At 39.4% G+C, this 25,535-nt stretch overlaps 3 protein-coding genes across 13 annotated transcripts; 1 reads left to right on the top strand and 2 right to left on the bottom strand.

The window, feature by feature from the left end:
* The first annotated feature begins 80 nt into the window (after positions 1–80).
* LOC135261686 (heat shock factor-binding protein 1) lies at positions 81–4,757 on the top strand. 11 transcript variants are annotated; one of them, XM_064348209.1, is made up of 6 exons: positions 82–385; positions 744–800; positions 1,609–1,675; positions 2,549–2,651; positions 3,718–3,749; positions 3,843–4,757. In XM_064348209.1, exons 2-4 carry the CDS (start codon positions 756–758, stop codon positions 2,641–2,643), a joined length of 207 nt encoding a protein of 68 aa, XP_064204279.1. In that variant the 5' UTR covers positions 82–385; positions 744–755; the 3' UTR covers positions 2,644–2,651; positions 3,718–3,749; positions 3,843–4,757. The 11 variants fall into 11 exon arrangements, with proteins under 11 accessions (XP_064204281.1, XP_064204280.1, XP_064204279.1 ...); XM_064348204.1 differs by having other exon boundaries at positions 82–612; XM_064348207.1 differs by having other exon boundaries at positions 83–612; positions 686–800; positions 3,895–4,757.
* txnl4a (thioredoxin-like 4A) lies at positions 4,101–6,509 on the bottom strand. Its single transcript, XM_064348199.1, has 4 exons — positions 6,348–6,509; positions 5,716–5,892; positions 5,150–5,253; positions 4,101–4,754 (listed from the first exon to the last, which is right to left on the bottom strand). The coding sequence occupies exons 2-4, from the start codon at positions 5,866–5,868 to the stop codon at positions 4,583–4,585; spliced, it is 429 nt and encodes a 142-aa protein (XP_064204269.1). The 5' UTR covers positions 5,869–5,892; positions 6,348–6,509; the 3' UTR covers positions 4,101–4,582.
* A 1,693-nt stretch (positions 6,510–8,202) lies between these two features.
* Positions 8,203–25,489, bottom strand: adnp2b (ADNP homeobox 2b). The gene is made up of 4 exons (XM_064348194.1): positions 25,226–25,489; positions 21,568–21,685; positions 20,729–20,818; positions 8,203–14,046 (listed from the first exon to the last, which is right to left on the bottom strand). Exons 2-4 carry the CDS (start codon positions 21,673–21,675, stop codon positions 11,128–11,130), a joined length of 3,117 nt encoding a protein of 1,038 aa, XP_064204264.1. The 5' UTR covers positions 21,676–21,685; positions 25,226–25,489; the 3' UTR covers positions 8,203–11,127.
* Positions 25,490–25,535: the final 46 nt, after the last annotated feature.

The following is a 25,535-nucleotide window of genomic DNA, read 5'->3' as shown; positions in this document are numbered from 1 at the left end:
GCTGAAAAATAAAAAAACAATTTTGAACACTAAAATGTGTTAGGCTAGCAAATTCCAAATATTTATAACGACCCCTTTAAATTTGCTTTTCTGACCATGGTGAGTGAAAGGGCAAAATATCCAGAAAGCAACGTATTACAATACGCATTTATAGGGATATGGACAACGGTGGAGATTGAACTAACAAGCAGTGGATATGATAGTTAACCATAGCTTGTGTGAGTCACGAAAACGCTTGGGGAAAGCTGTTAGTTAGCAAATAAAGCGCAGTTGAGTAGTCTACGTGTACAGCTGCTAACTGGAGGGTTAAACGAAGCTGTAACTTCACATTCATCGAAGGGGAACGCCTTATAGTTTACCTGTGAATCCAGGCTGAAGGCAAGAAGTGAGAGCTATAATACAAATCATGGTTTTACAGTAGCAGTTTGGGGAAGTGATACATTTTAACTGACCATTTTTGGCAACATTGAGGGTGGACGAATTCCAGACAACATGAAAGATGTTCTAAAATCAAAAGCGTTCAGCAGATTCTGTGTTGTGCATTTTCATCGCATTGTCAGGACCTTGTTTGTTTTGGCCTAATTATTAAAATCGCTCACAGAAGCCAACAAGGTAGGTGTTGTTGGGTGTTGAATGAGTAAACTTCCCTTTGAGAAATTCGTTGAGCAATAACTGTCGTTAGCAGGTATAGTTGTATATTTACTGGGCACTGACACTGACCTGAACTTGGATCCACTGGACAGGGAGGTGCTACAATGACAGAAACTAACTCCAAAGCAGCACAAGATTTAACAGACTTCGTAAGTAAAGTTATATTTGTACAGACTAGTTTATTTACAGCAGAAATGAACTGTTAAATTCACTGTGGTTTTTTTAAAAAAAAAAACCCACACCGCCCCGAATTAACCTTTGGGTAAAATGCTTATTGTTAAATAAACTCTGAGTAGGCTCCTAGGCCTACATTTTACTGTGATAGAGTAGGCTAGGCTACATATCCCGTCATGTAAACTCTGCTAAAGAGTTTAAAGAACACTGAATACACTGAATATTAACTCTGTTATGAGTTTAAAGAACACTGAATATACTGTCTGAACATACTCTTTGAACGTGTAATATTAATAAATTAATTGTTGATAACACAGTTAGCTACAGTTTGGTATTTAGCAGATGCTCTTATCCAGAGAGCGACTTCGGAAGTAGCACAGCATTAGGGGTGAGCATTCAACACTACCAGGGTTAATGATTAACATCGAAGTGCCATGAAAACAGTTAGTGCATTAACAGTAAGTAGTAGACTACAGAACATACGTATTTGCTAGTGCAAAGCAAAATACATTTATAAATCCAACGTAATACAAAGTAATAAATAGGAGTGCATCATATTACCTTAACACTAGGGCCCAAGTGTATAGGATGGACTATATGTCAGATACTGTAGCTGGGAGTGAGGTGTTGCTTGAAGTCGAATTGAAATAGAAAGTTAATTCTACAACATAAATAAAACAAACTTTTATTACCCAAATAACTGGCTAGCAGTAGGCAGTATTTGTATGTCTGCATTTTTCATTCTCACATTTATTGTTCACTTGTCTCATTCCTCCTATGCAGATGGAAACAAAGATGCAAGATGTTCAGAACAAATTTCAGACTATGTCCGATAAGTTAGTATCAAAAAATATCCTTTGAAAATGTCATAGCTTCCAAATCAAATATGCTTGGTTTAAATCCACACCTGTCCTTAATGATGGATAAGAAATAAAAGTGAATGTATTTTTTCCTTACAAAAAGTTAATTCTAGTCAATACCAACTCACAATCTATGTTTTTGATGGAAAAATGACCTTTAATTTTGAGTCAGAATTTATGAGAAATGTTGATTGAATTTGAGGTATAATTGCAATCCTTCCATTTTATTAGTGCAGCTGTATTGATCTGTCCCCAGCAGCTGTGGCCTGTTGTAGCTTGTAGCATGATGAGTTCAATGGCTTGACCCTCATATTAATGCATGCACCTTGTGTCCACAGGGTCAAAAATGACCCACCCTCAGCCTAACCCCTGTAATAAGGCCTCTTCATTGAACCCTCAATCAATATTTTTTTGTGGAGAGGATAAATCATCAATAAATAGGTGAATAACTGTTTTCCTTCTTCACAGTCTGGGGAGACTGTATTTCTTCAGTCTACACCACTGGTTTTTACTACAAAAAACACGCCAAACATCATAATAGATTTTTTTTGCTGTAACAGATGTGTGGCGCTTAACTTTGATTATGACTTCTGATTTCATTACTGCAAGGCTAAAAAAGACTCCTAAGACAACCTTCGTATCCTGGCGGAGCACTGCTTTTATATAACAAAATAAAAATGGCGATGTTTAACTTTTTATAATGGTAGGGTAACTCCAGGAAAAACCTTCAAATGTCATGCTGAATATTTTAATTTTGGGGGGTATTCACTGCTGTTAAACTATGGCCAGTTTTGACCCTGAGGACACCACAAGGGTTAAGGTCAGCAAATAAATATGGATGATGTGATCTTTAACATGTGTACTGGATGAAATGGGAACTCGCATTGACAACCTGGAGAAGAATGTTGCTGATCTCATGACACAGGCAGGGATGGAGAAGCCTCAAACTTCAAAATGACTTTTAAGGTAATATCACACATTAGAAATCAGAAATGATGTTGGTTCATTTAAAATATTGTTGGACCTAATTGCTTCCATTCCTTTAGCATATACTTGCTTAATTTTGTGCCTTTTTTTTAGTTATAAATGCTCATAAATTGCCACAAAAAGCAATTTCTTCTATTTTCATGCTTTTCCAACTGAAGGGTTAATTATTAGGTATAATTTGTTCATTAGACAAATATGTGCTTACCTATATGGTATAGTTTTCTCGCCTTTTGCGTGGACCATGTCCACAAATGTGCACCATGGGCCAAGAGTGTGATGGTAGTGGGATTGTTGTGGTGATGTAAGCGGAAAGTGGACGACTTAAAACACAAATGGAGGAACCTGTTAATATAAGCTTGCCTGAAGCAGCTTGCTGTGGGTATACGCTACATTTTATGAGGTCTGACTGGTGTGGTAAGGACGTAAAGGCAGGAAACGTAGGTCATGGGTCTGGGCATAAGCACCGATTTAAATGAACATTCCACAATACCAACCACTGGGGACACTTGGTTAAACCTACACAGGAGAGGACAGTGCGCCTTCCACTGGTCCCCACTTACCTCAGTTTGATAAAACAGAAATATTAAAGTGGGGTAAGCCAGTATACTGGGAATAGTGGAGTAAAAGAGGACTTCATTTGTTAATATTTACAATGAATGTGCAAAACGCTTATGTATGTTTGTTGTTTTCTGAAAAAACCATTAATAAAAAGTTCAAAAATAAGCGAGCAACAAGACATTAGTGTTCATAATTTGTTGTAGACCCATACCTTACATTGCTAAGTACACCCTTCTGAAATTATGGTTCATAATTGAGTGAATGTAGTATTTTTTTGTGTGGCATTAATATACATTAATGACTGATTGAAAGAAAGCTTATGTAGTCTTTATTTGAACATTTATTTGAATGTCAGAATAAGCAAAATATAATTAATTAAAAATTAATTAACAGATGTCAAAAATAATTTTGGAATTTTTCCTAAATAGAAATGTTTTGGTGAGATACTAGAATAGACAAGTTCTTCAATCTGGGCCTTTTTTTGCAGGTGGTCTTGGAGCCAAATTCAGTGACCTTAAGGTAAAATGTGTTGCATTATATTTGCATCCAAATGGAATTCCTGACTCCAGTTTCTTCACATACACCTTAATTTCAAACCTTTTGTCCCTGCAGTTGAGAACATTCAAGAATGTACTCTACGAAATGCTCTTCATTCCATTTTCAGAAGACAAGAAGAACGAAGACGCCACAGTGCTACATTTGCTAATAATGTGGTTTGAGCAGGTGGAGCATTTCTCATGAAACCAAGAAGAAAATAACGATTCAGTTCATCAGTTTCATCTCATCATGAAGGCTACACCATTGCTAGGGCTGATGGAGCTAACATTGATTATTTTTGTATGGAAAAAGACTCTCCCCCCCATGCTGAAGTCACTTTAGGAAATGAATAAAACCATTTAATGATTAAAAAACATTGCTTAGAATGGTTCTTGATGCTCTTCATTGTAAAATGAGAATATACACATACAATATACACCAAAACACATTAGCATAACATGTCAAAATTATACATCACTTCAGTGATGTATAATTACTTTACTGGTTACTGTGGATAACACAACTGTAACAAAACAATGGACAAACAGATCTTCAAACAGTACTAAAATGCAGAATTACCTCAAACACAAAAATTTTCAATTCAATCCATTTTAAAAGGAACAAAAATCTGAAGTGATGTCCTTATCCTGATAGGCAATTTCAAGTTATTTGTGCATTATGAACAAGCTATTTCTTTTAAGAAAAGTCAATCCACAGTCCTGCTTCTCCAAAGTTCAATATCCAAGGCCAATTGTCCAAGGTGTCTCAAGCATGGATATTTCCAAGCACCACATAGAACAAGGGGGTGGCATGAATTAATATCTGTATTTGGTTGAGTAGTCTTTTGGAGAGACAACCAGACCTCTTCCTTTTCGTGCACCCCTGTATACCGTCTCCACAATATCAATCATCTCCTGCTTATCCTCCATTGTCCAGTTTATCTTGTTGTTATTACCCGTGCCCAAGTCAATCATGATGTGTTTGTTCCTGGATTAATGAAGAGAATCATGAGGTTAATGACTTTGGAGTTTCAGGTTAATTTGAAGACTGCCATGACATTTAACTGTACGGTGGATGCACACCATAACATTAGCCGCTGATGTTATGTTATGTTTTTCACCGTACAATTTAGATTCAATGTGCACACTTTACTCCAGGTGAAATGTTTTAATCCAATTCATTGAACAAAAATGATGTGAAGAATTCAATAATCTGCCCTTAAATGCACATAATTTGAATAATTAAAGCACTCAAACACTTCCTTTGGCTTCTGGTTCATCCTTGGGGCCTTTTGAGAGACACCAATAAAGATTATGCCAAAAACATGCCTTCTCGCTCTCAAAGAAATACTTTCATAAATGTTAGAAATAATTGCCACTAACCTGAAAAAGAACATGACTGTGCAAGGGTCGTACAGCTCATACATCTTGTTGAAATCTGGCACCTCTGTGATGTCCACCAGATAAATGACAGCAAAGTTTTTCACCTGAAAAAAATGAGAAGGACATCAAAGAAAGTATCTGTACATAAAGCAGTAGTTTGATATATACTGTACACTAAAGGTTGCAACTTTTCTTGTAACTCAGTGGTAACCCTGTTCTTGGAGATCTACCATCCTGTTAGTTTTCATTTCAGCTCTAATTTGGCACACAATGAGATAGTCTAGCTGTTGAATGAGGTGTACTTTGTTAGGGTTGTAGTGAAAACCAACAGGACAGCAGATCTTCAGGAACAGGGTTGGTTGCCACTGTTGTAACTGATGTCACTACAGCTTGGTGACAATGTTGATTGAAACCTCAGTTACCCTGGTGTGTTCAGCTAAAGTCCGTTTTGTAGTTACAGTTAACTCAAGTAAAATATTAAATAATGGTTCTTATAACAAGGACAAACCATGTACAAAGATTTGATAATGAACTGACCAACGAGGTAATAATAACTTTAGCATTACCTTCTCAGCGATGCTGTACAACACTTCATCCATTTTCATGCAAGTCGGGTCCCAGTCATGGCCGAAACGAATGACTAGAACACGATCTTCCTCAGAGAGGATGGCTTGATCCACTTGCCATCCATTGTGGAGATGTGGGAGCATGTATGACATTTTGAAAATTCAAATGTCGTTTTCCTGAATAAACCGAACAGAAACGTACGATTTATTTAGCCAGCACTTATCAGTAAACCTAAGGTGGTTGTTCAAAAAGCCAGATACCTTTCACTTTGCCAAACGAATATTGGTTAGTCTACACTAATAACATTAGCTAACAAGCTAGCTAGCTTATGTGATAACTTGAGTTGATGATCAGTCGCCAAACGAGAAGGCACTCAAACAACCTGTAGGCTACCACTTAAGCTATATTACTGCCAAATTCAGAAAGTAATGCCCCTGAATTCTCCCAATGGTTATAGTTGGCAAAGCTAGCTGCTTAGCTGCGTTAAAATTAGCTTAGCACTACATAATATTAGCTGAGTTAGCTAGCTAGACAACTGCTGACATTTCTAGAACGCAGGTAGCTAGGTCTAACGTTATGCTACTACCAAGTTAGAAAACTAAGGCTCACAACTTAAGACGCAATATCTTACCGTGCTAATAAATATTAAAATCCGGAAATATATTGCTGATTAACTTCTTTTTTCCCTTCAGCGAACCACCTCATCCAGTAGCAAACAAATTTCGACGCTATTTGCTCGGTTGTAATGGCGTTTCAGCATGTCTGCCGCTGGTCTATGCCTTACGTCATAGGAAGGCGACAAAAAAGTGTTGGGTGCACTTACAGTTCATTGGTTGGGTGTAATGTTGCGGCCAAGGCCATGCGATATTTGTAACACAGCAGCTAACTACAATTTATTTATTGCATTGTACTAAAATCTATCTGCCATATTTATTTGAAGTAAGGATATTTCATCTAACAAAATATATTTAGAGTGGTTGTGATTGAGGTGAACCCTGTCAGGATCCACCAGTAAAGAACTATGTAAGTTCTAGTGAATGCCTTTCTGCCCTCATACTTTTAAGATACAGAAAGGAAGCAAAACACCTATGGATAAAAGCCCAGGAAATATGATAAAGGTATAACGTGATTATAAATCCCTGACACAGAGGCACTGCACATGGGATAATTTTACGAAAGGAGTAATTATGTGCTTTAGGGCAGGAGTAGTAGTTTAAGGGGAATATATTTGTATTTTTGTGTGGAGATTATTAGTAAGGAGAAACTTAGGTCAGGTAGAGAAAAATCCAGGCCTGATGCAGAGCTGGATATTCACCAGACAGAAGACAAATGATGGGCTGGTCTGTTCTTACCATCATACACTGAACTCCATAATGTTTGGGACAAATACTTTTTATGTTTCTTGATTTGGCTCTGTATTCCAGTTTTTGATTAGTGATAAAACAGTTCCCATGTGGTCAAAGTGCACATTCTCAATTTTTATTAAATTATATATTTTCAAATACATTTTGGTTTCGCCATATAGAAATGACAGTACTTTTTATACATAGACAAATTACTTCACAGGTGATTATCCAGTTATGCTCAATGCTTACTTAGTGCAGTTATAAGAGCTTTCAGTGTCTAGTCTTGATTCTTGGCTTTTTGCTTTTTGAATCTGTTATGAATTTTGTGAACATGAAGACCAAAGTTGTGCCAATGAAATTCAAGGAAGATATTATGAGGCTGAGAAATAATAAGAAATAAGAGAAATAAGGTGGTGGGAGTGTTATGGTTTGGTCATGTATGACTGCCACATGTATTGGCTCACTTGACTTCATAGATAATGTAACTGATGATAGCAGCAGCAGAATGAATTCTGAAGCATAAAGAAGCAACCTATCTGCCATAACACCCCCCACCAGCATGTTTCACAGATGAGGGAGAGAGCAGTGCTTTGGATCCTGAGCAGTTCCTATTGGCCTCCATATTTGCTCTTGCCATCACTCTAATACAAATGTATAAATATATGGCCATAAATAAAAGCTGAGAATGTGCACTTCAATCACATGTGAATTGTTTGATTACAAATAAAAAATTGTGGAGTACAGAGCCAAATAAATTTTTTTTAAAAACTTTAGCCCAAACATTATAGCACTCACTGTAACATGCATGTCCCAAATGGGAGGACTATATATAAAAAGTGCTGCAGTTTCTAAACGAAACCAAAACGTATAATACTTAACACAAAAACAAATAACAAATCGAGAAAAAATGTTGTTCTCCCAAACATTATGGAGTTTACAGTATATTATTGATCTCTTCCATTTCTAATCCACAGATAAAATGAGAACCACATCTGGAGTACTGTATTTTGATTTGAAACTTCTTTCAGAATCTTGGTCCATGTAAGATTTTTTAATAGTTAAATAAATGGCCAGATTTACTGCACAAAGTAGCATTTATATATGGCTGGTGAAAGTATCATTGAATGCAATTGGCACACATTTTAATCAGTACAGTATTTATTCTTTACAACTGCAACACAATGCTTCAAATGACAATAACGGAAAGGATCCATAATAAGCAAACCTGAAGTCATACTCATCCAGACTGCAATGTGGAACGCTTGAGAGGCACTCTGGTCACAAAAATAAAACAATTTCATAAAAATTATATGGTACATAACTCACTACCTGGGTGATTGAGGAGGATGATTCCAAAATGCAGTTAGTGTAGTGCTGAACAAGGCTGATTGCTGATGTCACTGGACCAAAGATAGCTCTGAGCTGTTGCTATATGCTGTAGGTCAGTGGGAGAAAGTAGATATTTTGAAGATTTAAAAATGTATTGGAAAAAACATTTTTATGTGCAAAACAATTTATAACCCTATACAAATCACTTATACCCAACTTCTATAAACTAGGCATAAGTACGAAATGTCTGGGCCATATTGTTAGCTGATTCGTACTTTTCGGTTATAGGACACATCTGGCTACACTCTGCTGCTGTAGCGCACTCAACTGACCAGGGCTTCCTGGGTAGCTAAGGCATAACCCCCCACCTCCTCTCAGCACCCATCATTAGTGTCAGATGCACTTCTCTGACAGTCACTAGCTCTCCTGTATGCGGTGTGCTCCTTAAGTGATCACTAGCTTCACATGCAACTACATCAGAGGAGAGCACACACTTCAGCTGCAGGTCACCCTTTGTGGATGCAGTTGGCAAGCCCTCTCCTAGCAGCACTGTACAATTCACAGTTTTCAAAAATGGGTGGGTTCCTGTCAAACTGCACTTGGGAAGCATCATTCGTAATCTTAAAGATGTTTTGGACACCATACTTCATAGCCTTATCAAATCATATATTTTGACTGATCACCACTGTAGATTTTACTGCTGAATTTGGTCTTCATAAAATTATAATCACTGGAGAATGTGTGTATAAAAACCTAAAGATACTTTTGTTTGTACAAACAAGAGATATAAAAGACAAGTCAATATTGAAAATGTGGGAAATGACTTGGATCAATTATGACTCATTATGTTTCTAAGCTATGTACAGTAACAGTGTACAGTAACAACATAAAACTGTTTCCCCTCTAATACTGGCATAAGATCGTAGTTAACATTCACACACAACAAAAAGAAGGCCATTTTGGAATAAGGGGCTTAGATTTGTGGCACATATCTATAGGCAGCACTCAAACTTATTTTTGGTCAAAAAATACAGAACCAATAGGAAAAGAACAGTCATTGTTAATTGAGGTTAAAACTGATTCTTGGAAAGTACAGAAAAACAGGATGACTTGTGATCATCTTTTTTGTTGGAAAACCTGGAGCAATTCAAACACTTTTACAGCAATACAAGCACACAATGTACCATTACACAGTCTAACCTTAAGTAGCTCCACCTTTTCCACACGATATGGAACTGTCAGCTCTGTCAAGCTTCTGCTAGACCACCCGTGCACCAGCACCACTGCAGCTGAAGTATATTCATTACTTTGGTGCACTTGCCCGTAAAGCCAGTAACCATTTGACACCCTACATTCAGCACAATACAACAAGAGAACTGGTACCAATTGTAGGAGAGAAGTATTCCTCACTGCTGTCAAGTGTTAGCCTGTAGGCTAATGCTGGGTCATTGTGTGGACCTAAAGTCGTGGTAATCCAAGGAACATCAGCCAACTTAAAACCACCAGAAACAATGGAAGAGCCTTTCTTGACTAATTGTTTTAAACATCCATCTCCCTAGGATTCTGGTCCTCATGTACAGTACATTAATCTATCTACTGTGCCATTCCTCTTTACATCAGATTCAAATGAAAACAAAAATTTTATTTTGATGCATTTCAACAGCTTTAAACTGATCAATGAATCCAAATGGGCTATTTATGGAATTAATGCAAACAAGTCAATAATACTTAAATGACATTTGATAGCACTAAATGCTAAAGTTTTTTTTGTTTTTGTTTGTGTGTGTTTGCGTGTGTGTGTCCCACCCTAATCTAAAATATCCTTCATCGCAAACAAGAACTGTCTGGATAAAGCAAAAATATATCATAAACCTGAAATGATACCAATAACTCCAGAAAGTGAATTATCCCTTTACAACAATCGCTACAAAAGCACAGGCCTGTGTCGCTGTGCAATCCGCAGTCAGGTTTTCACAGAATCTACAAGTTTAAATTAATTAACATTTATCAAGTTCACCAAAAACTTGAGTTATCTGTAACAGCTCGCCCTTATGGTTGTGCTTTAAATATTAAGATCAGGCAACCCCACATTATAAAACAGAATGTTATCTTACATAAATAATATATAAGGTTGTTATGCTTCAATGGTCAGATTAAATATAACGTGTGGAAATAAATGGCCTAACACTCAAAACAGAGTAATACCCATTTCTACAAACTGAGAATTGCGGGTGTATACAAACTTAAATAAGCTTTGAGAACTTTTTTAAAGTATGATGCAGCTAACAAATTTCAAGGGCAATTAACTGTTCTTTATCATCAACATACTGTAACCGTAATTACATGACATTTTCAAAAAAAGTTATTGCTGAAAAAGTAAATTAATTCAAGGTCAACAGATTGTATGTTCAAAACTTACAGGCGTATATTGTATGAATATAACATACCAATGTTAACATTTTTTGTTTCGAAGTACAGTTATTTTTCCCCAAACAGTACAGTCTGCATGAGAAGATACTAGGACAACATATCTGTACAGAAAAACTGCTGTTAAACCTACAAAATCTTGTTCAGTACTTAAATGATCCATCAGCCAACAATGCTTCTTGACAGTTTTGTAGTCAGTAGTTCACACACTCAGACCTGCAAAATGTTGCTGGACTGCTGTACACAAAGTACCCAAAAAAAAAGTATACACTGGGCATGTTTTTCTTAAATTATTTGTACTCGAACCATTTAAGCAGCTGTTTTTTCCGATGCCGGTTCAGGAATGAAAAGGTCATGCTTAACCTTCTTCAGCTCAGCCATGTTAAAGCCCAGTAGTACCGCAGTTCTGTTTTTGTGGATAGCTCTCAGACACTTGTTGCGCTTGTTGGCGAAGTTGCACGCCACGTCAATCTTGTTAAGCCAGAGGCGGTTGGCTAGTATTTCACACTCCTTCTTGGTCAGGTAGGGCTTCCTGTGGAAGTACTTGGCGATGAACTCCCTCCGTTCATCGAAGGACCGCATCTCCATCCCCGTGGGGTCCAACGCGAGGGCCACCGGCGGGTCCTGCTGCGCCTCGGTCGGGACGGCGGGATGGGCGGCGCTCTTCGGCGCCTCCACCTTCCTTCGCTTTCCCACTGGGGCAGACCTGGCCTCCCTTTCCCTCTTGTTGGCCTCCACCGCCTCCCGCAGGGCCGCCTCCAGCCTCATTTTGCTTCGCAGCTCAGCGTCATCCTTGGGGGTCTTGGGGGCGGGGGCAGGGGCAGGGGCGGGGGCGGGCGCTGGGGCGGGAGCCTGTCGGGCAGGGCGAGGAAGGGGCGGTCTCTGCTCGGCGGCTCTGTTCACAGCGGGTGCCGACTGGCCGTTGGCGTCTGAGTTTATCGGCCTCTCAGCGTCTTTGGTGGTCTTGGGTGCGCACCGGCAGCGCTGCATGTGGATGGAGATGGCTTTGGGCGTGGTCTTTCCCGTGTACACTCCACTGCAGTACACGCACTTGAACGCCGGGGTCTTTAAGACGGCGTGGATGGTGGGTATGATGAAATGCTTAGCCTTCAGGTGCATATTGTAACTCTCCACACCGTGGAGTTTCTCGGGACAGAAGGGGCAGATAGTGATGCCAGTCTTAGTTATGGATGGCCTGGACACTGGCTCGGTGGAGCCTGGAAACATCTTCAAGAAGATCAGATCCAGAGAGCTAGTGACCAGAGCAAAGTTAACCTCCTTGTCTCCAATTAGGTCTTTAGAGACTGTCGTGTTTATATCGAAGTACGGGAATAAGAGATTGCCATAATCGTCGGAGTACAGCCGATACTCCCGTCTCATGAAGTCACAGTTGGCCTTCTGCAAAGGACTGTGCTCAAGGCTTGTGTGCTCCATGAGCTGTTTGATTGAGTAGAAAATTCCAGAACAATACAAGCAGTTCAAGCCATGCAGCAGGTGCTCAAAAAGTCCCTTTTCTGACAGCAGAACCTTGCACATCAGGCATTTAACAGTTTTATCTGGCATCTTCTTTAGGAATGGCGCCCTGGCTGCCAGCCCCTTCAGCCTGGCGGGTTTGGCGGGCACTTTGTGAGCCACCTCCGTGTGTACCTGGTACACATCGGAAGGAAAGAGCTCATTACACACAGGGCAGGTTATCCACTTTTTGGCTTGTTTGGAAGCCGCGGGAGGGTCCGAGTCAGAGCTGCCAGTTGGCTTGCTAGGCTGCGTTAAAGCAGCGCTATTGACCTGGGCTGCAGGTACAGGTCCTTTACTGACCACTGGGGCACTGTTGGCTTGGACTGGCATTGGGACTGGAAGGGGTGCCAGGGTATAAGTTGGCAGGCCGTTGACCTTGTTTCCTGTGGGAATCAAGTGACTAAGAAGAGATTGTGAGGTCAGCATGGTGCCACGGGGGGCAGGTTGGCTCAGAGGGAGCCTCGGGTTTAGGAGGAGGGGCTGAGGAGTTGGTCCCCGCAGACCCAAACTGCCCTGGACCTGAACACCAGGCGGCAAGAAGACCTGTCGTGGCTGCTGGGGTTGCTGCTGCTGCTGCAGCTGTTGCTGCAAATGGGGCTGGTGCTGGTGCTGCGGAAGCGCATGGGGCTGGTGCGAAGACTGTGAGTGGGGCTGCGAATGGGGCTGGTGCTGGTGCTGCGACTGCGCGGGTAGTCCTGCAGCGATCGGCAGCGGTTTTGGAGCGCTGTGAGAGACGTTAGCCAGGGCCGTGCCCGTCGGGGCCTGAATCATTGGTGTGGCTAAGCCCCCCGAAGTGGGCAAAGTGGCTGGGATCCCCCTGGGGGGCTGCGTGTTGTGCAGGGCTGCCGCTGCTGAGCCAGGCCTCAGCAGGCCCTTGGCCTCTGCGCTGGCTAGCTGCACCAGAGCGGAGGCCTGTGCTGGCAGGAAGGTCTGGCTCGACCCCGAGGTACACACCACAGCGGCTGGGTTGTGTGGGGTTCCGTGCAGCACTGTCCCAAACATGGGGCCTCCCGGCGCTGGACCTGCGTCAGGCCGCAGCAGAGGCAACGTTTTCCCTGGCTGCTGGTCGCCATTCCTGGAAATCAACTGACTGTTATAAACGTGCAGCTGCATGGTCTTGGGCGCCAGATTGGGAAGGTACTTCTTGGCGACCTTGCTGTGTTCATATATCAAGGCGTTGATGTGTATGTCCACCTCCTTGTGCTTGTCGGAGGACAGTATGTGGTAGAGCAAATGCTCGGAGCTCTCTGCCGCAAGGAAGCACATCTTGCAGTAGAACTTGAACGAGTTTTGCCCCTTGGCCCGTTGGTCAAGGTCCGCCCGCTGCCCAAAGTAATGGTTCAGCAGGGATACGTAGTGGCTCACCAAGACATGTTTCTTCATGCAGTACAGCAGCGTGTCGTGGTAGGAGCATTTCCGACAGGAGTACCTCTCCGTGGTGCTGGCGGCAGGGGGTAACGGTCCAACCGGAGACTGGGACGTGAGGGGCGGAGCAGTGAACGCCGGGGTCTTAGAAAGCCCGGCATGGAAAATTCTGAAGTGTCTAGAGATGACTCTTGGGTGAGCGATGAACGGACAGCAGGAACAAACAGACAGCAATCCCAGATCCTGCTCCTCCTCATGACACCTCAGGACATGGCCTTTGTAGGCGTGCCAGGACCGTGCTGAAAACTTGCACAGGCTGCAGCACAAAGACTGTGTGCGGTATCTCCACTGAAAAGAGAAAGAGAGGTAGTAATGAGTGATTGTCAGATGTGACATTGATCACAATTTGACCACAGCTAAAATGTGTATTGGACTGATTAAAGCAGGATTTATATTTGTACATTGCTGTATCCCTATTTTAATTCTGCCTAATCATTTTAGATGCATGCATCCATGGAGTACATGTAGTTCAACCACACACAGTCCAAGCCTGAGAAACACACACTGCACATTCCAGTTTTCGGGGGGGGGGGGGGAAGGGCAAGGCACCCATGTATCCAAGCGACCTCCACTTCTATCCATTATGCTTTGACTTCTTGAAAGAATAAATGCCGTTTTATCTGTGAAACAGGTCTCCATCCTCCCAGCAGCTGGTGCCATTTTGGTCATGCGACCCAGACAACGTTCTCAACATACTCCTACAAGGTGTTTCATGTAGGAAACCCTCACTACTGTGAACATCTAGACCAGAGGTGGGCAATGAGAGCCATATTGGTTTCAGAGTTTTCTGCAAACCTCTGGCCCTAATCATTTAATTAGCCCCAACATTTACGCCTTCTGACATTTTAGCTACATTTTTTTTCGATAAGAACCCAAATGACAGCCAAAGGTGGTGGTTGTGTCCCTATATGAAAAGTTTTACTGTGATCTAATCTATGAATGAACCAGTATTGGTGTATTCAACCAATCAGATGATTTTGTCACAGTAATTGGTTAAAACAAGATTGCACACACACCAGCACACTGGAATTGTCCACCCTGATCTCGATTTCAGCTAATATAAACATTTTGTGTAAGAATATTGAATTTTGAGAAAAACAATATGTGATCCCTTTTAATTCCTCTACGGGTTTTGAGAATCCTCTATGAGAAATAACTTGTTAGAAAAAGTTATGCGACTACCAATTGTGTTGTTTTTATTCTAAGAAACTTAGGTCTACTGATTAGGACAAATTCAAAGCTGTGTTCATAACTAAGGATGGGCTTAAGCTTTAACATTCACTATTACCCAAAAAGTAGGTATAAGAGTGTATTCATAATCATGCCTGCTAGACACTCAGTCATAAGACCCTAATACGCCAATAACTTAAATAGTGTTTTAACTTTCAAACAAACATACATAATGTAAATCCCTATCATGGAACAATGGGTTAAGAATAAGCCAATACTACAAATATGTTTGGAATAGAAGATATGAGATTAATTTCCATACGATTCTACTTGCTAAAGATATACAATTCATGTAAACATTGTTTGGAGTTCTTACACTTTCACAATACGAAACAGAAAATGCCTTGTAGACTCAACATATTTTGTGGATAAAATCTTCTCCCCAATTTAGTCGTTATACCAATTCCCCATGTGAATCACGGTCCTGATTGATGCGCTATCCTCCTGTTGGTCTGGGGAGGGTGTAGACTACCACATGCCTCCTCCGATACATGTGGAGTCGCCAGCCACTTCTTTTCACCTGACAGCGAGGAGTTTCACTGGGAGAGCGTAACGCATGCGGAGGTTCACGCTAGATTCCCTCCCTGCTGAACAGGCGCCCTGACCAACCAGTAGGAGTCACTAATGCAACGATCAGGACTCATACCCTCACCGGCTTCCCACCCGCGAACACTGCCAATTGTGTTCGTAGGAGCATCTGACCAAGCCGGAAGTACCACTTGAACCCGGGTCTCTGCGGTGGTAGGCGAGTGCTTATAACTCTACTACCCAGATGGCCACAGATGTCTGCTTTTTAAAAGAAAGACCAACAAAATATTTCAGAGTGAACATGCTGACATATTCTCCCAATGGAGCTGGGTAAGACATCACTAGAAGTGATGCGTCCAAACTGCAGTTCAGATTCTGTATGCATGTAAACAGTAACAGTGAATCAAGTGATATATTCTGCATTAGAGGTGGGTTATTTCAGCCATGATATGCCTTTTCATGCAAATCCTTTTCAGAAAAGCTGCCCTGGTATGATTCCTCAGGTTCAGCCAACATGCATGTAAACATACACCAAAACAGTGTTTGCTTGCTTTGAAAACCCTTGATTAACTCATAATATTTTAACTAAAGGTGGTGTTGATATAAAACTGTAGTAATACCCCATTATGTTTCTGTTGTTTATGGTGGCTCGCCATGATGCATGTCACAGCATAGACTCATATCGTAACAATCCTGAATAATTCTGTGGTAACCATGGTTTTAGAGGATCAAAAAGTAATAAATGCACTACGATTTATAATTAATAATTAATATTAGCACAAATATACACTTATCTTTAAATTTTCTGCCTCAAGGTTTCCTGATTACGAAGGACAATGTTAGAAATTCAAGCCGAGGACTTAAAAAACAAAAAAAAAAAAAAAAAACAAATTAGCAAAACCTTTGGTTTATTAACTATTTTATCATAACTACTCATGTTTATTAACCATATTGACACAAATACTGCATTATATATTGTGCATAGCCAGAATTCTCTTTGGAGAGGTATTCCCTTTGTCAAAGATGTAATCAAGTAGGAGTGCAAGATATGGACATACTGTGACATTTTTACTAGATATTGCGATAGGCCAAACACTTGGGTGAAGGCTTGTTTGCCATTTCCAAATGAAAAGCAGCATCTGGAGGAGAAGAGAGCATGCTCATCTACTAGGCTTAGCATCGATGCCTCTTTCAAGCATCACTAATTGTGAACATTTCCTATTTCCTGAAAATTATTAAGACGCATAGATACAAGTTTCAAATGAAAATACTGGCTGTAGACTAGCAAATAAACTCTAGCAATAAGAAATGGTTTACATATGACGTGCCTTACGAACATGAATGCCTGCCATGCCCTTGTCTGCTGAACAGGTCACGATAATCTAATAGTGTTTGTTACAGTTTGTTACAAATTGGTTAGGACAGGGTTAAAAACTTGGAAGAAATATTAAGAAGATAATAATTTCTCACTTTTGGTGAATATAACCACAATTTGAATCCAGTTTCCTGGACCTTTAGACTGTCACTGTCAAGATTCGAAATGTGAAAATTCCTCCAACAGGGGAAAACTAGAAATACCGCCTTGCGGTTGTATGCCTCCGCCAATGAGTAGCCAGTTTGGATATAAAATGTCATCACTTCATCATTTTATCCTATTAGACATTTGTGTGAAACACTGTCATAATTAGCATATGAATTCTTGAGTTATGACCACCAAAATCCAATCAGTTGAGTCCTTGAGTCCAAGTGGATGTTTGTGCCAAATTTGAAGAAATTCCCTCAAGGCAAAAACATGTTTTGTATTCCCTCAAGGCAAAAACGTGTTTTGTGAGGTCACAGTGACCTTGACCTTTGACCACCAAAATTTAAAAAGTTCATCTTTGAGTTCAAGTGGACGTTTGTGCCAAATTTCAAGGCGTTCCTGAGATATCGTGTTCACGAGAATCGGGGCAGATGGACGGACAGACGGAAGGATGGACGGACAACCCAAAAACATAATGCCTCCGGCCACGGCTGTGCCGTTATGGAAGCATAAAAACTGAATTGTTAAGAAAGATAGAGACATTAGAAAACATGTACTTAATTAACCAGAAATGCAAAGGCTTGACTTTCAGGAACTTTCAACCATAGGGTTGAACACTCTCGTGTAATCTACTGGAAAACCAGTTTGGACTGAAACGGAATTTGGGGAGAAGGGAGATTTTAAGTGAGATATTCAAGGCTTCCAAGTTTAATCATTTTACACCACCCAAAATATAGTTGTTGTAGGTATATGTCCGCATAATTTTATCAGGTGTTTTATTCCATGTAAATTTGAATACCATCTGTTCATACATTTTGAAAAATGATTCACTAGGCGTTAGTAATGCCATATTGTTTGAATAGCCACATTCGCTTCAGATGGTAAGATGAAAAAACACAGGGCCAAGTTACATTAAATAATTTAGGAAACACTGGGTAGAGTTGTTTGGACTAGAGCTTGTTCAATTTGTGAGCTCAGATAGCCAATATTGTTTGTTGCAACTTGGCCTCATTTTGATATCAATACTTTCAATAGCAGAGCTAGATTGGGCAAGTTTTAATTAATGACTTACAGACAGTGCTTTTTATGTGTGAGTAACTTGGCATTTTTGTAAATTGATAACTTTTTTTTTTTGTAACTGATAAAGCATATAAATTTATGAACCATAAGATAGTTAAATCGAGAGGCATGCATATACATACACACAAACACTCACATTCACAGGCATGGATTCAGTCATTTTTTTCCTTTACCACCGATTACACAAAAAAAAAAAATTTTTAATTTTCATTACGATGAGTGTTTTTAATGGGTTATTGTATACATGATAGACCTATAAATTGTTTGCATGTTGGTAGGTGTTCCATAGGCCTAGCTACTATTTTAAAACATGCCATTTGCAAGGAAGCTACAGCACTGTAGTTAAAAAGTAGTAACACTAGAAGCGCCATTTCAAGAAAATCGATAAACTTGCAGTCATGAAATCCATATGGCTCCCCCCTTTGTGACTTTTCCTAAACATACGTACTGAACATTGTGATGTAATTTGAATATCAATATTGCATAAGGAAATAAAGCTATAACACTCACTTAAATGGCCAAGAACGGTAAAATAGACCGTCATGTACCATGTACATGACTCCAACAGTACCCGGCTGCAGCCCCACAGAACAAGTCCCTGGCTGGGCGAAGCCTGCAATAGTTGCTCGAGCTTTTAGGGCCTGACTTGTAGTCATGTAGCTGTCTGAGTCATGAATAGGGTTGGGTACCAAAACCCAGTAGCACTATGGCACTGCTTGCCATGCAACTGGTACCTACCAGACCGAATTGCAACACAGACATTGGTCTTCACTAACGTTAGTCACTCTGTCGACTAAGTCAGTGACAGCAGGTACCGTAATTAGCAAGCTAGCTAATGTTAAACTAGTCAAAATGCCAAAACCGAAACTTTCTGAAATGGGGCTGCATTGTACACAAAAGAATTCAAACAATGGCACTTGCCTTTGCAATAAAAAGGACATTCTTTATTGTACTCATCTGCTGTGCATTTGAAATAAGGTACACTACCAGTTCAGGCCAGGCACTGCTTGTCCATCTTGCCTGTGTACCCGAGTATCCTGCAGTTGGCCACTTTGATCAGACTACTTTGACCAGATGTTGTTATTGGCAGGCGTAGCTAAATGTCCAATAGGGAAAATTATTCATTGTAGAAATGGAGCGTTTACGATAATGAAATAGGCAAGAAAAATGAGACAACTCTAAATAACCATAGTTTGGGGTTTTATTGTGATGTTCTATCTGAACTCTGCCTGTGACATGGTCGCAGTTTCGCAGTTTTAAGGTGAGAGTCTGTGGTCATTGTGGTTATTTCTGCAGAAAACCCTGAAAAGTGCCAAACTCTTGGTGCTGTATAGGTATGCCCTACCAAGCCGTAACTTGCCGAATGGCATACCTGCCATCCCAATTGAACAGAGTGGCCTCTAAAAACACATTTAAAGGTGTCCCAAACAATAAGAGCCTCCTTTCTTCTTTCTACAAACTTCTGGTCCTCTAGCAATTTTTGATTGAATTTCCAGTATTGTCGACCTTGGATATTCAGTCATTCCTAAATGAAGATATAAGCTGATGATTAAATTTTGTCTTCAATTAAAACCTTTTTTGTTTTTGATATCTACGAAAATGAAATAAGGAAATAATCTATATAACTTGCCAAATTCTGTCTTCTCCACGTATACCACTCTGATTTTGCTTTTTTAATCTCCAAATATCAATCAGGTCCATTGTGTCCATTATTTATGTAATTTCTGTAGAAGCATGGGGGTGATGATTGAGTTATTTCAATTGTGATCTACTGCAGTATTTTGTACCATATTAATATCTCCAACCATTATTTGACAATTACTTATAAATTGTGAAGCCTTTATATTTTTGGAAATGAACTCAGTGTGGATCATCATTATTCGGACCATATAAGTTAACCAAATAGATTTGCTTGTGTTTAATAATTATGTTTAAAATCATTCACCTTCCTTGAGGAAACCACCATTTAAGGAGTTTATAAGCCAGTATGGGTTATTCCCTGCTGATACTACCATTTTAAAGTAACCCATTTTAAGTATTTTATATGAAAGATTTTAATAAATTATAGCCAATATTAGCTTTAGCTAACAGTTTTTCAGCCAACTCTGGGGCAGTGAGACTTCCCTGATTCTTGACATGACCAGGATCAGTTACTTAGTTAGATACCCAACCAGCTAGTCAGTCATCTTTTCCATTTCTGTTAATAATACTAGTCCTGCTTTAACACAATTGACATAGGAGTATGTCTGCGCTTTGACATTTTTCCACAGCATCTCCAATAAATGCAAACAAATTAATTACTGTAGATAGTCGACTAAATTCCCATGATCCTTCATCATCCCATCATTCCTTTAAGAAGACAGTGGTTATTTAATCAGGTTGTTCACTGGTTCATTTTGTTCAGGCTGTTTTCCAAAAGGTCTTTATCATCGCAATGGATTCATTTGTCTCATCGTGGGTTTAGCAAAGAAATAACTGCCGATGAAAGAGCGCAAAGCATGCTGGGGGGGAAAAAAGACCTGGAAAGTTGCAGATACTTGATAAAGGTGTTACATAGTTATATCCCTGTCCTTGGTGAAATTAGTTTTTTTTAAATGTATTCATGCATACCTTTTTTCTCCTTTTCCCATGGCCTTCAGTGAGATCTGTCCAGTCTGTATTATGAAACGTTTTTTCACCAGCATCAAAGCTTTCTAGATCCTGAGAGAAGGGGGAAAAGCTTAAGTAAACTAGTGTTTCTCACTTCAAGAACTGCATGAATCTTAAAACTTCTCAAATGACCTTGCACATTAATCACAGACAAATGTATCCAAGACAAAATTAGTGAAGAACAATGCCACCTCCCTCTTGCCGAATGCAAATTGCAAAGCTATCTACATGGAAGTAAGGACTAAATCTACTTTCCCAAGGCTATAAAACATCTGCAAAATCATTACATTAAGTTGTCAAAAAAAAAAAAAAACTCAAGGCTTAATAAATACCTTCAGTCCCCACACAGAAGCAACAAAATTGTCACTGACTGTTATATAACCATCCCGCCCACTCCATGTGCTGTTCCTTTAATAAAACTGCTCCCTTGAAAAAGCTCTGCACCATCTCACATGCCTGAGCAAGTGCTCCACAACCTCCTGCTCTGTGATTGGTTAGTTCTTACATCACTGTTAGCATTGCACATCAAATATAGCTGGGCTACATGGCCCCTCCCCTTGCACGCTGAGCCCTCATTTTTGTTCAATGAAGGCTACATTTGGAAAGTATCAAGAGAACACACTAGTATAGTACTAGGTAAAGGCAAATGGGTAAAAGGCTAATATGAATTAACCAGCGCTTCACTTAAGTAAGAATGTTACCTTAATTTTTCACCGTGCATCATCTATGGCTCAATAAGTCAATTATAACGAAAATCTCAGTACTAACTCGGCAGAATTTGGGAAAAAATAAACACTTACCCCAAGCAAATCTTTACAATTCTCAAGTCCAATTTCTGACAAAATACTTTTTACTTTCTTCCTTGATCGTCTGATTCTGTCCAAATTTCCCACGGGAAGCTGATACATCGTGTCTTCCCTGGAAGAAGCGTTAACATTTATTGAGTTCATCCATATGTTTTTTTTCTTCCCCATTTCATTTTCAGCTTAAAACTTCATTCCTTAAATAGCCTACTTTTAATGCAGAATTCAACTCAGCTTAGACCCTTGGTGCTCATGACCAAGGTCTGCAAAATGGCCTAGCAACTTTTCTACTTTATCTTCAGTCCATAGGGGAACTTTTAACAATGAACCTTTACCAGCAGTATCTATTCTCCACATTTAGATGGACTTCTTGAAAATCTCACTGTTGTTCCAGACCATCTCAATTCAAAGTGAAAGACTGAAGACCTACAACGTTCTTCTTTGAGTCCATGAGCTAACATTTAACTTGACGATGCAACAATGTTTAATGCAGTATGACAGCAAAATTAAACTATTCAGATCACACTTCTGATGACAGGGAATAACGCCTCAACTTATAACATATTTAAGTATAACATTTGCTTAACAAGTTCAATGTCCCCAGGAAAAAAATGACAATTTACAAGCTATGAATCAACCAAAATAATACTGTCATGGCTTTATATCCTGAAAGAGGTTTGGCATACGTCCTTACATCTCACATTTCATGTTGAAATTGGTTCAGTGCATACAGCACACACCAACTCGTGATAATAATAACAAATAAGTATCATTTCTCATTTTAATGCATATATAACTGAAAAACTTGTTTACCTTGTATTGAATGAACCTACAGCAGCTATTTACAATATACTCATTAATAAAATCATTAATTTTGTTTGATATGATTAGTGGTCTTATCAAGTTGGAGTTAAGCTGAACTTGTTGAATAACTGAATCTATACTCCCAAAATAAACATAACAGATATGACTGACTTGGCTGTCTAAACGGAAACCTAATTTGCAGTTTATGCAACACAACTAGAGCTTATGACTCCAAGAGGACTTTCTATTCAATTTGCTTACATTGGTAGAGAGAAAAAAATCACACCTTCAAGCACCCCATTACCAATTGCTAGGCAATATATCCAGATGGCATCATCTGATTGGATAAATAGCAACCAATCACATACTGTCTTATGCTCTGCCAGATGGGAAGAAGGCAGCAGGGCCTAGTCCTACATCTCACAACCTTCCATTTGGTAACAGTTTCTTCCCCATCACTACTCAGATGACAGATGCTGCAAGCTAGTAAAGTCTTCACTTGAAACACAACGGATCTCAGAATATTTACAAATAGAAAGAATGTCACATTTTAGCCATACCAAAACTGGTCATACAGTATGACTGACTGAACTTCACAAATCTTCAGGGAAATGTATATAGAACCTTTAAAACCCACTGATTTTAATTTTTTTTTTTTTAATATGACATCAAATTGGAATGCAAAGTATATGCATTTGTCAACCAATGTTCCTATCAACAGATTTAGAAAACGTCATACTCTATGCAGTTCCCAAACCAATGAATCAAGACCTAAGTGTGCATGTCAAATTTCCTTGAGTGTCAAAAATATTATCAGGATTGGTATGGGATGTTTACCTTATCCCAATTCACAGCATACTGTTCAAATTCTCCAGAAGAAAAACAGATTAGCTACTTCATCAAAACCCCTTGCTCGTTATTATTATTCTATTATTACAGTTTGCTGGGATGCCCATTGAGATGCATATACAAGAACGTGTTAATTACCAAATTCAATTCAGTTTTGAATAGGACAAGGCACATGTATGAATAAAATGGTCACATTATGGGTAACAATGAAAATGCCATGACAAGGACATGACAGGAATTAATACCATAGGAAGCCCCCAAAAGTTCTGACAATGTGCTAAAAACAACATGATTCTAAGTTTTTAAAGTACATAAGTGACATCAATTACTTTACAATTAATTTGCCAATCATACCTGTGGAACTAATTTATTCCAACAGATTATTGGAGGTAAGAATAATTAAATGGCAAGTAAATATATCTGAAGGGAGACAGATGACGTGACTGTCACACTTTTCTCATTCTAGCACAATGTTTCATTAGATTTGATACTGACTTACTACTATTTATATGGTAGAGAAGCCAATTGGCTATTTTCAATACCTGTCCAAAACAAAAATAAAAAGTCATATAACTCTAAAATACCAACAATATATAAATGTCAACACAAAAATAACTATAACTCACTCAAGATAAAGACTTAATAAGTTTTTGTAATTTTCATTACAATCTACATTCGTCATGACTACTCTCCATTCAGCCAAGTTGGTAAAACAGTATGTTCAAAATTTGAATGTACAGGACGGAGTTTATTACAAACATTTGTTACTATTGTGGCAGCATGAGTCTTCAATTATAGTTTTATAATTTCCACTTAGATTTACGTCACTTCAAAACTCAGAGCACACTGAACAATTATCAAATGTAGTTCATATATATTTCAGACAACTATACATTGTTAGTTACATCATGAAATAATTTAAATGACAAATAAAATGTATCACCTAATTAATGCGGAGTAGAAAATAAAATTCCATTTGTAAATCTCTGCTAATATATAATTAATATAAGTAGCTGTAAGATAATATGCAATTTTGCAGCTAGCTACATCTATCAAATGCCTTTGTTCGGCTATGTTTTTTTTTTTTTTCGTATTACGCCCTGCAGTAATGGGCGTGACGTTACAAAATAAGTGTGCTGTGCAGCTTCAACACCTGACTCTGTATCATTTTCCAAATAAATGCTCAATTAGATGTCTAAACAACTAGTCAACTTATCCAACTTACATGACCTATAATACAAAATGAACAGGAATGGGGGGAAAAAACTGAAAATACAGCAAACAAGTGCAAGGCAAGTAGAACGTTAACGAGCTAGCTAACAAACACCCAAAACAAGAGTGGGTTCAAAACCTAACTTGGTTAACAGTGCCCGAATATAGCAAGCAGCATCTCCATAACTTGACATCTGCTCTGCTTTCAACTACCTGACATTATCTGGCATGCGAATATGGTCATATTTCATGGACTGAGCTTATAAGAAGCACGTTTTAATCATGCTATCTTGCAAGGTACTACCGCGTTAATTCAGGTAGCAATTGAATTTTCAATCACCAAGAACAATGCAGCTAGCAAGCGCTAGACTATTCGTTATTATCACTCCCACTACAAAGCCGCAGCATTCTAATGTTAGCTAACTAAGCTAGTCCCGTGAGTGGTTAGTAGCCAACGAACTAGCTAATACAACAATGCAAAATGTGCAATGCAGAACACGAATTTGCCAGCTAACGTTACCCCGTCTGCTTGCCAACATTGTCACTTGCAGACAACTGCCTAGATAAGTCGCAAGCTAGCTATTACAAATATTAAGCACCTAATATTTATAACATGACTTTGGTAACTAGTTGACAAGGCAACGAGTTATCCAGCTAAATGGCATGCTAGCTGTCGACTGTTTGTGGTAGCCTAACAGGGGTAGCTAGCTGACTATGCAGGTTAGATGTGGTTCGCCATCATAATCTGTTGTGCCTCGTGTTTAACAAGATAGCTAGCTAGCGACGATACCTTTTTGCGTCTAGCTTGAGGAGGGAGCTCTGGCTTTCTGTGTCAGTCTACTTTCACCAATCCGTGAGCGCCGCTCCACTGGTGTCACCGCAATACGGGTGCAAACAGCTGCACTTAAACTAAAAGATGAGCCCTCGTGCTCGTCCGAACTGCAAGTCGTCGCCAATAATAACAGTACTTGAACAATGGGAACATTTATCTTAAGTAGCACCGATTTTTATTGTGCTGCATCACCCTCTTCCAGAAAGGAAAAATGGCGCTTGCGATAACCAGGAAATGACGTTTGATTTTAATTTGCATACTGAAAGGC

Source organism: Anguilla rostrata, chromosome 8, assembly GCF_018555375.3.
Source record: "Anguilla rostrata isolate EN2019 chromosome 8, ASM1855537v3, whole genome shotgun sequence".
NCBI classification, from domain to species: domain Eukaryota; kingdom Metazoa; phylum Chordata; class Actinopteri; order Anguilliformes; family Anguillidae; genus Anguilla; species Anguilla rostrata.
Note: the sequence above shows the minus strand (reverse complement) of the source record. Positions and strands in the feature narration are given on the sequence as shown.

Excerpts from the sequence above, each read along its gene's own strand:
- LOC135261686 (XM_064348211.1), top strand. The coding sequence starts at position 756 with ATGACAGAAACTAACTCCAAAGCAGCACAAGATTTAACAGACTTC. Across the intron at positions 801-1,608 it reads CACAAGATTTAACAGACTTC|ATGGAAACAAAGATGCAAGA; the intron begins GTAAGTAAAGTT and ends CCTCCTATGCAG. Across the intron at positions 1,676-2,548 it reads CGATAAGTTAGTATCAAAAA|TGGATGAAATGGGAACTCGC; the intron begins ATATCCTTTGAA and ends TAACATGTGTAC.
- txnl4a (XM_064348199.1), bottom strand. The coding sequence starts at position 5,868 with ATGTCATACATGCTCCCACATCTCCACAATGGATGGCAAGTGGATCAA. Across the intron at positions 5,254-5,715 it reads TGTACAGCATCGCTGAGAAG|GTGAAAAACTTTGCTGTCAT; the intron begins GTAATGCTAAAG and ends CATTTTTTTCAG. Across the intron at positions 4,755-5,149 it reads ACAGTCATGTTCTTTTTCAG|GAACAAACACATCATGATTG; the intron begins GTTAGTGGCAAT and ends TCATTAATCCAG.
- adnp2b (XM_064348194.1), bottom strand. The coding sequence starts at position 21,675 with ATGTATCAGCTTCCCGTGGGAAATTTGGACAGAATCAGACGATCAAGG. Across the intron at positions 20,819-21,567 it reads ATTGTAAAGATTTGCTTGGG|GATCTAGAAAGCTTTGATGC; the intron begins GTAAGTGTTTAT and ends CCCTTCTCTCAG. Across the intron at positions 14,047-20,728 it reads ATGGGAAAAGGAGAAAAAAG|TGGAGATACCGCACACAGTC; the intron begins GTATGCATGAAT and ends TTCTCTTTTCAG.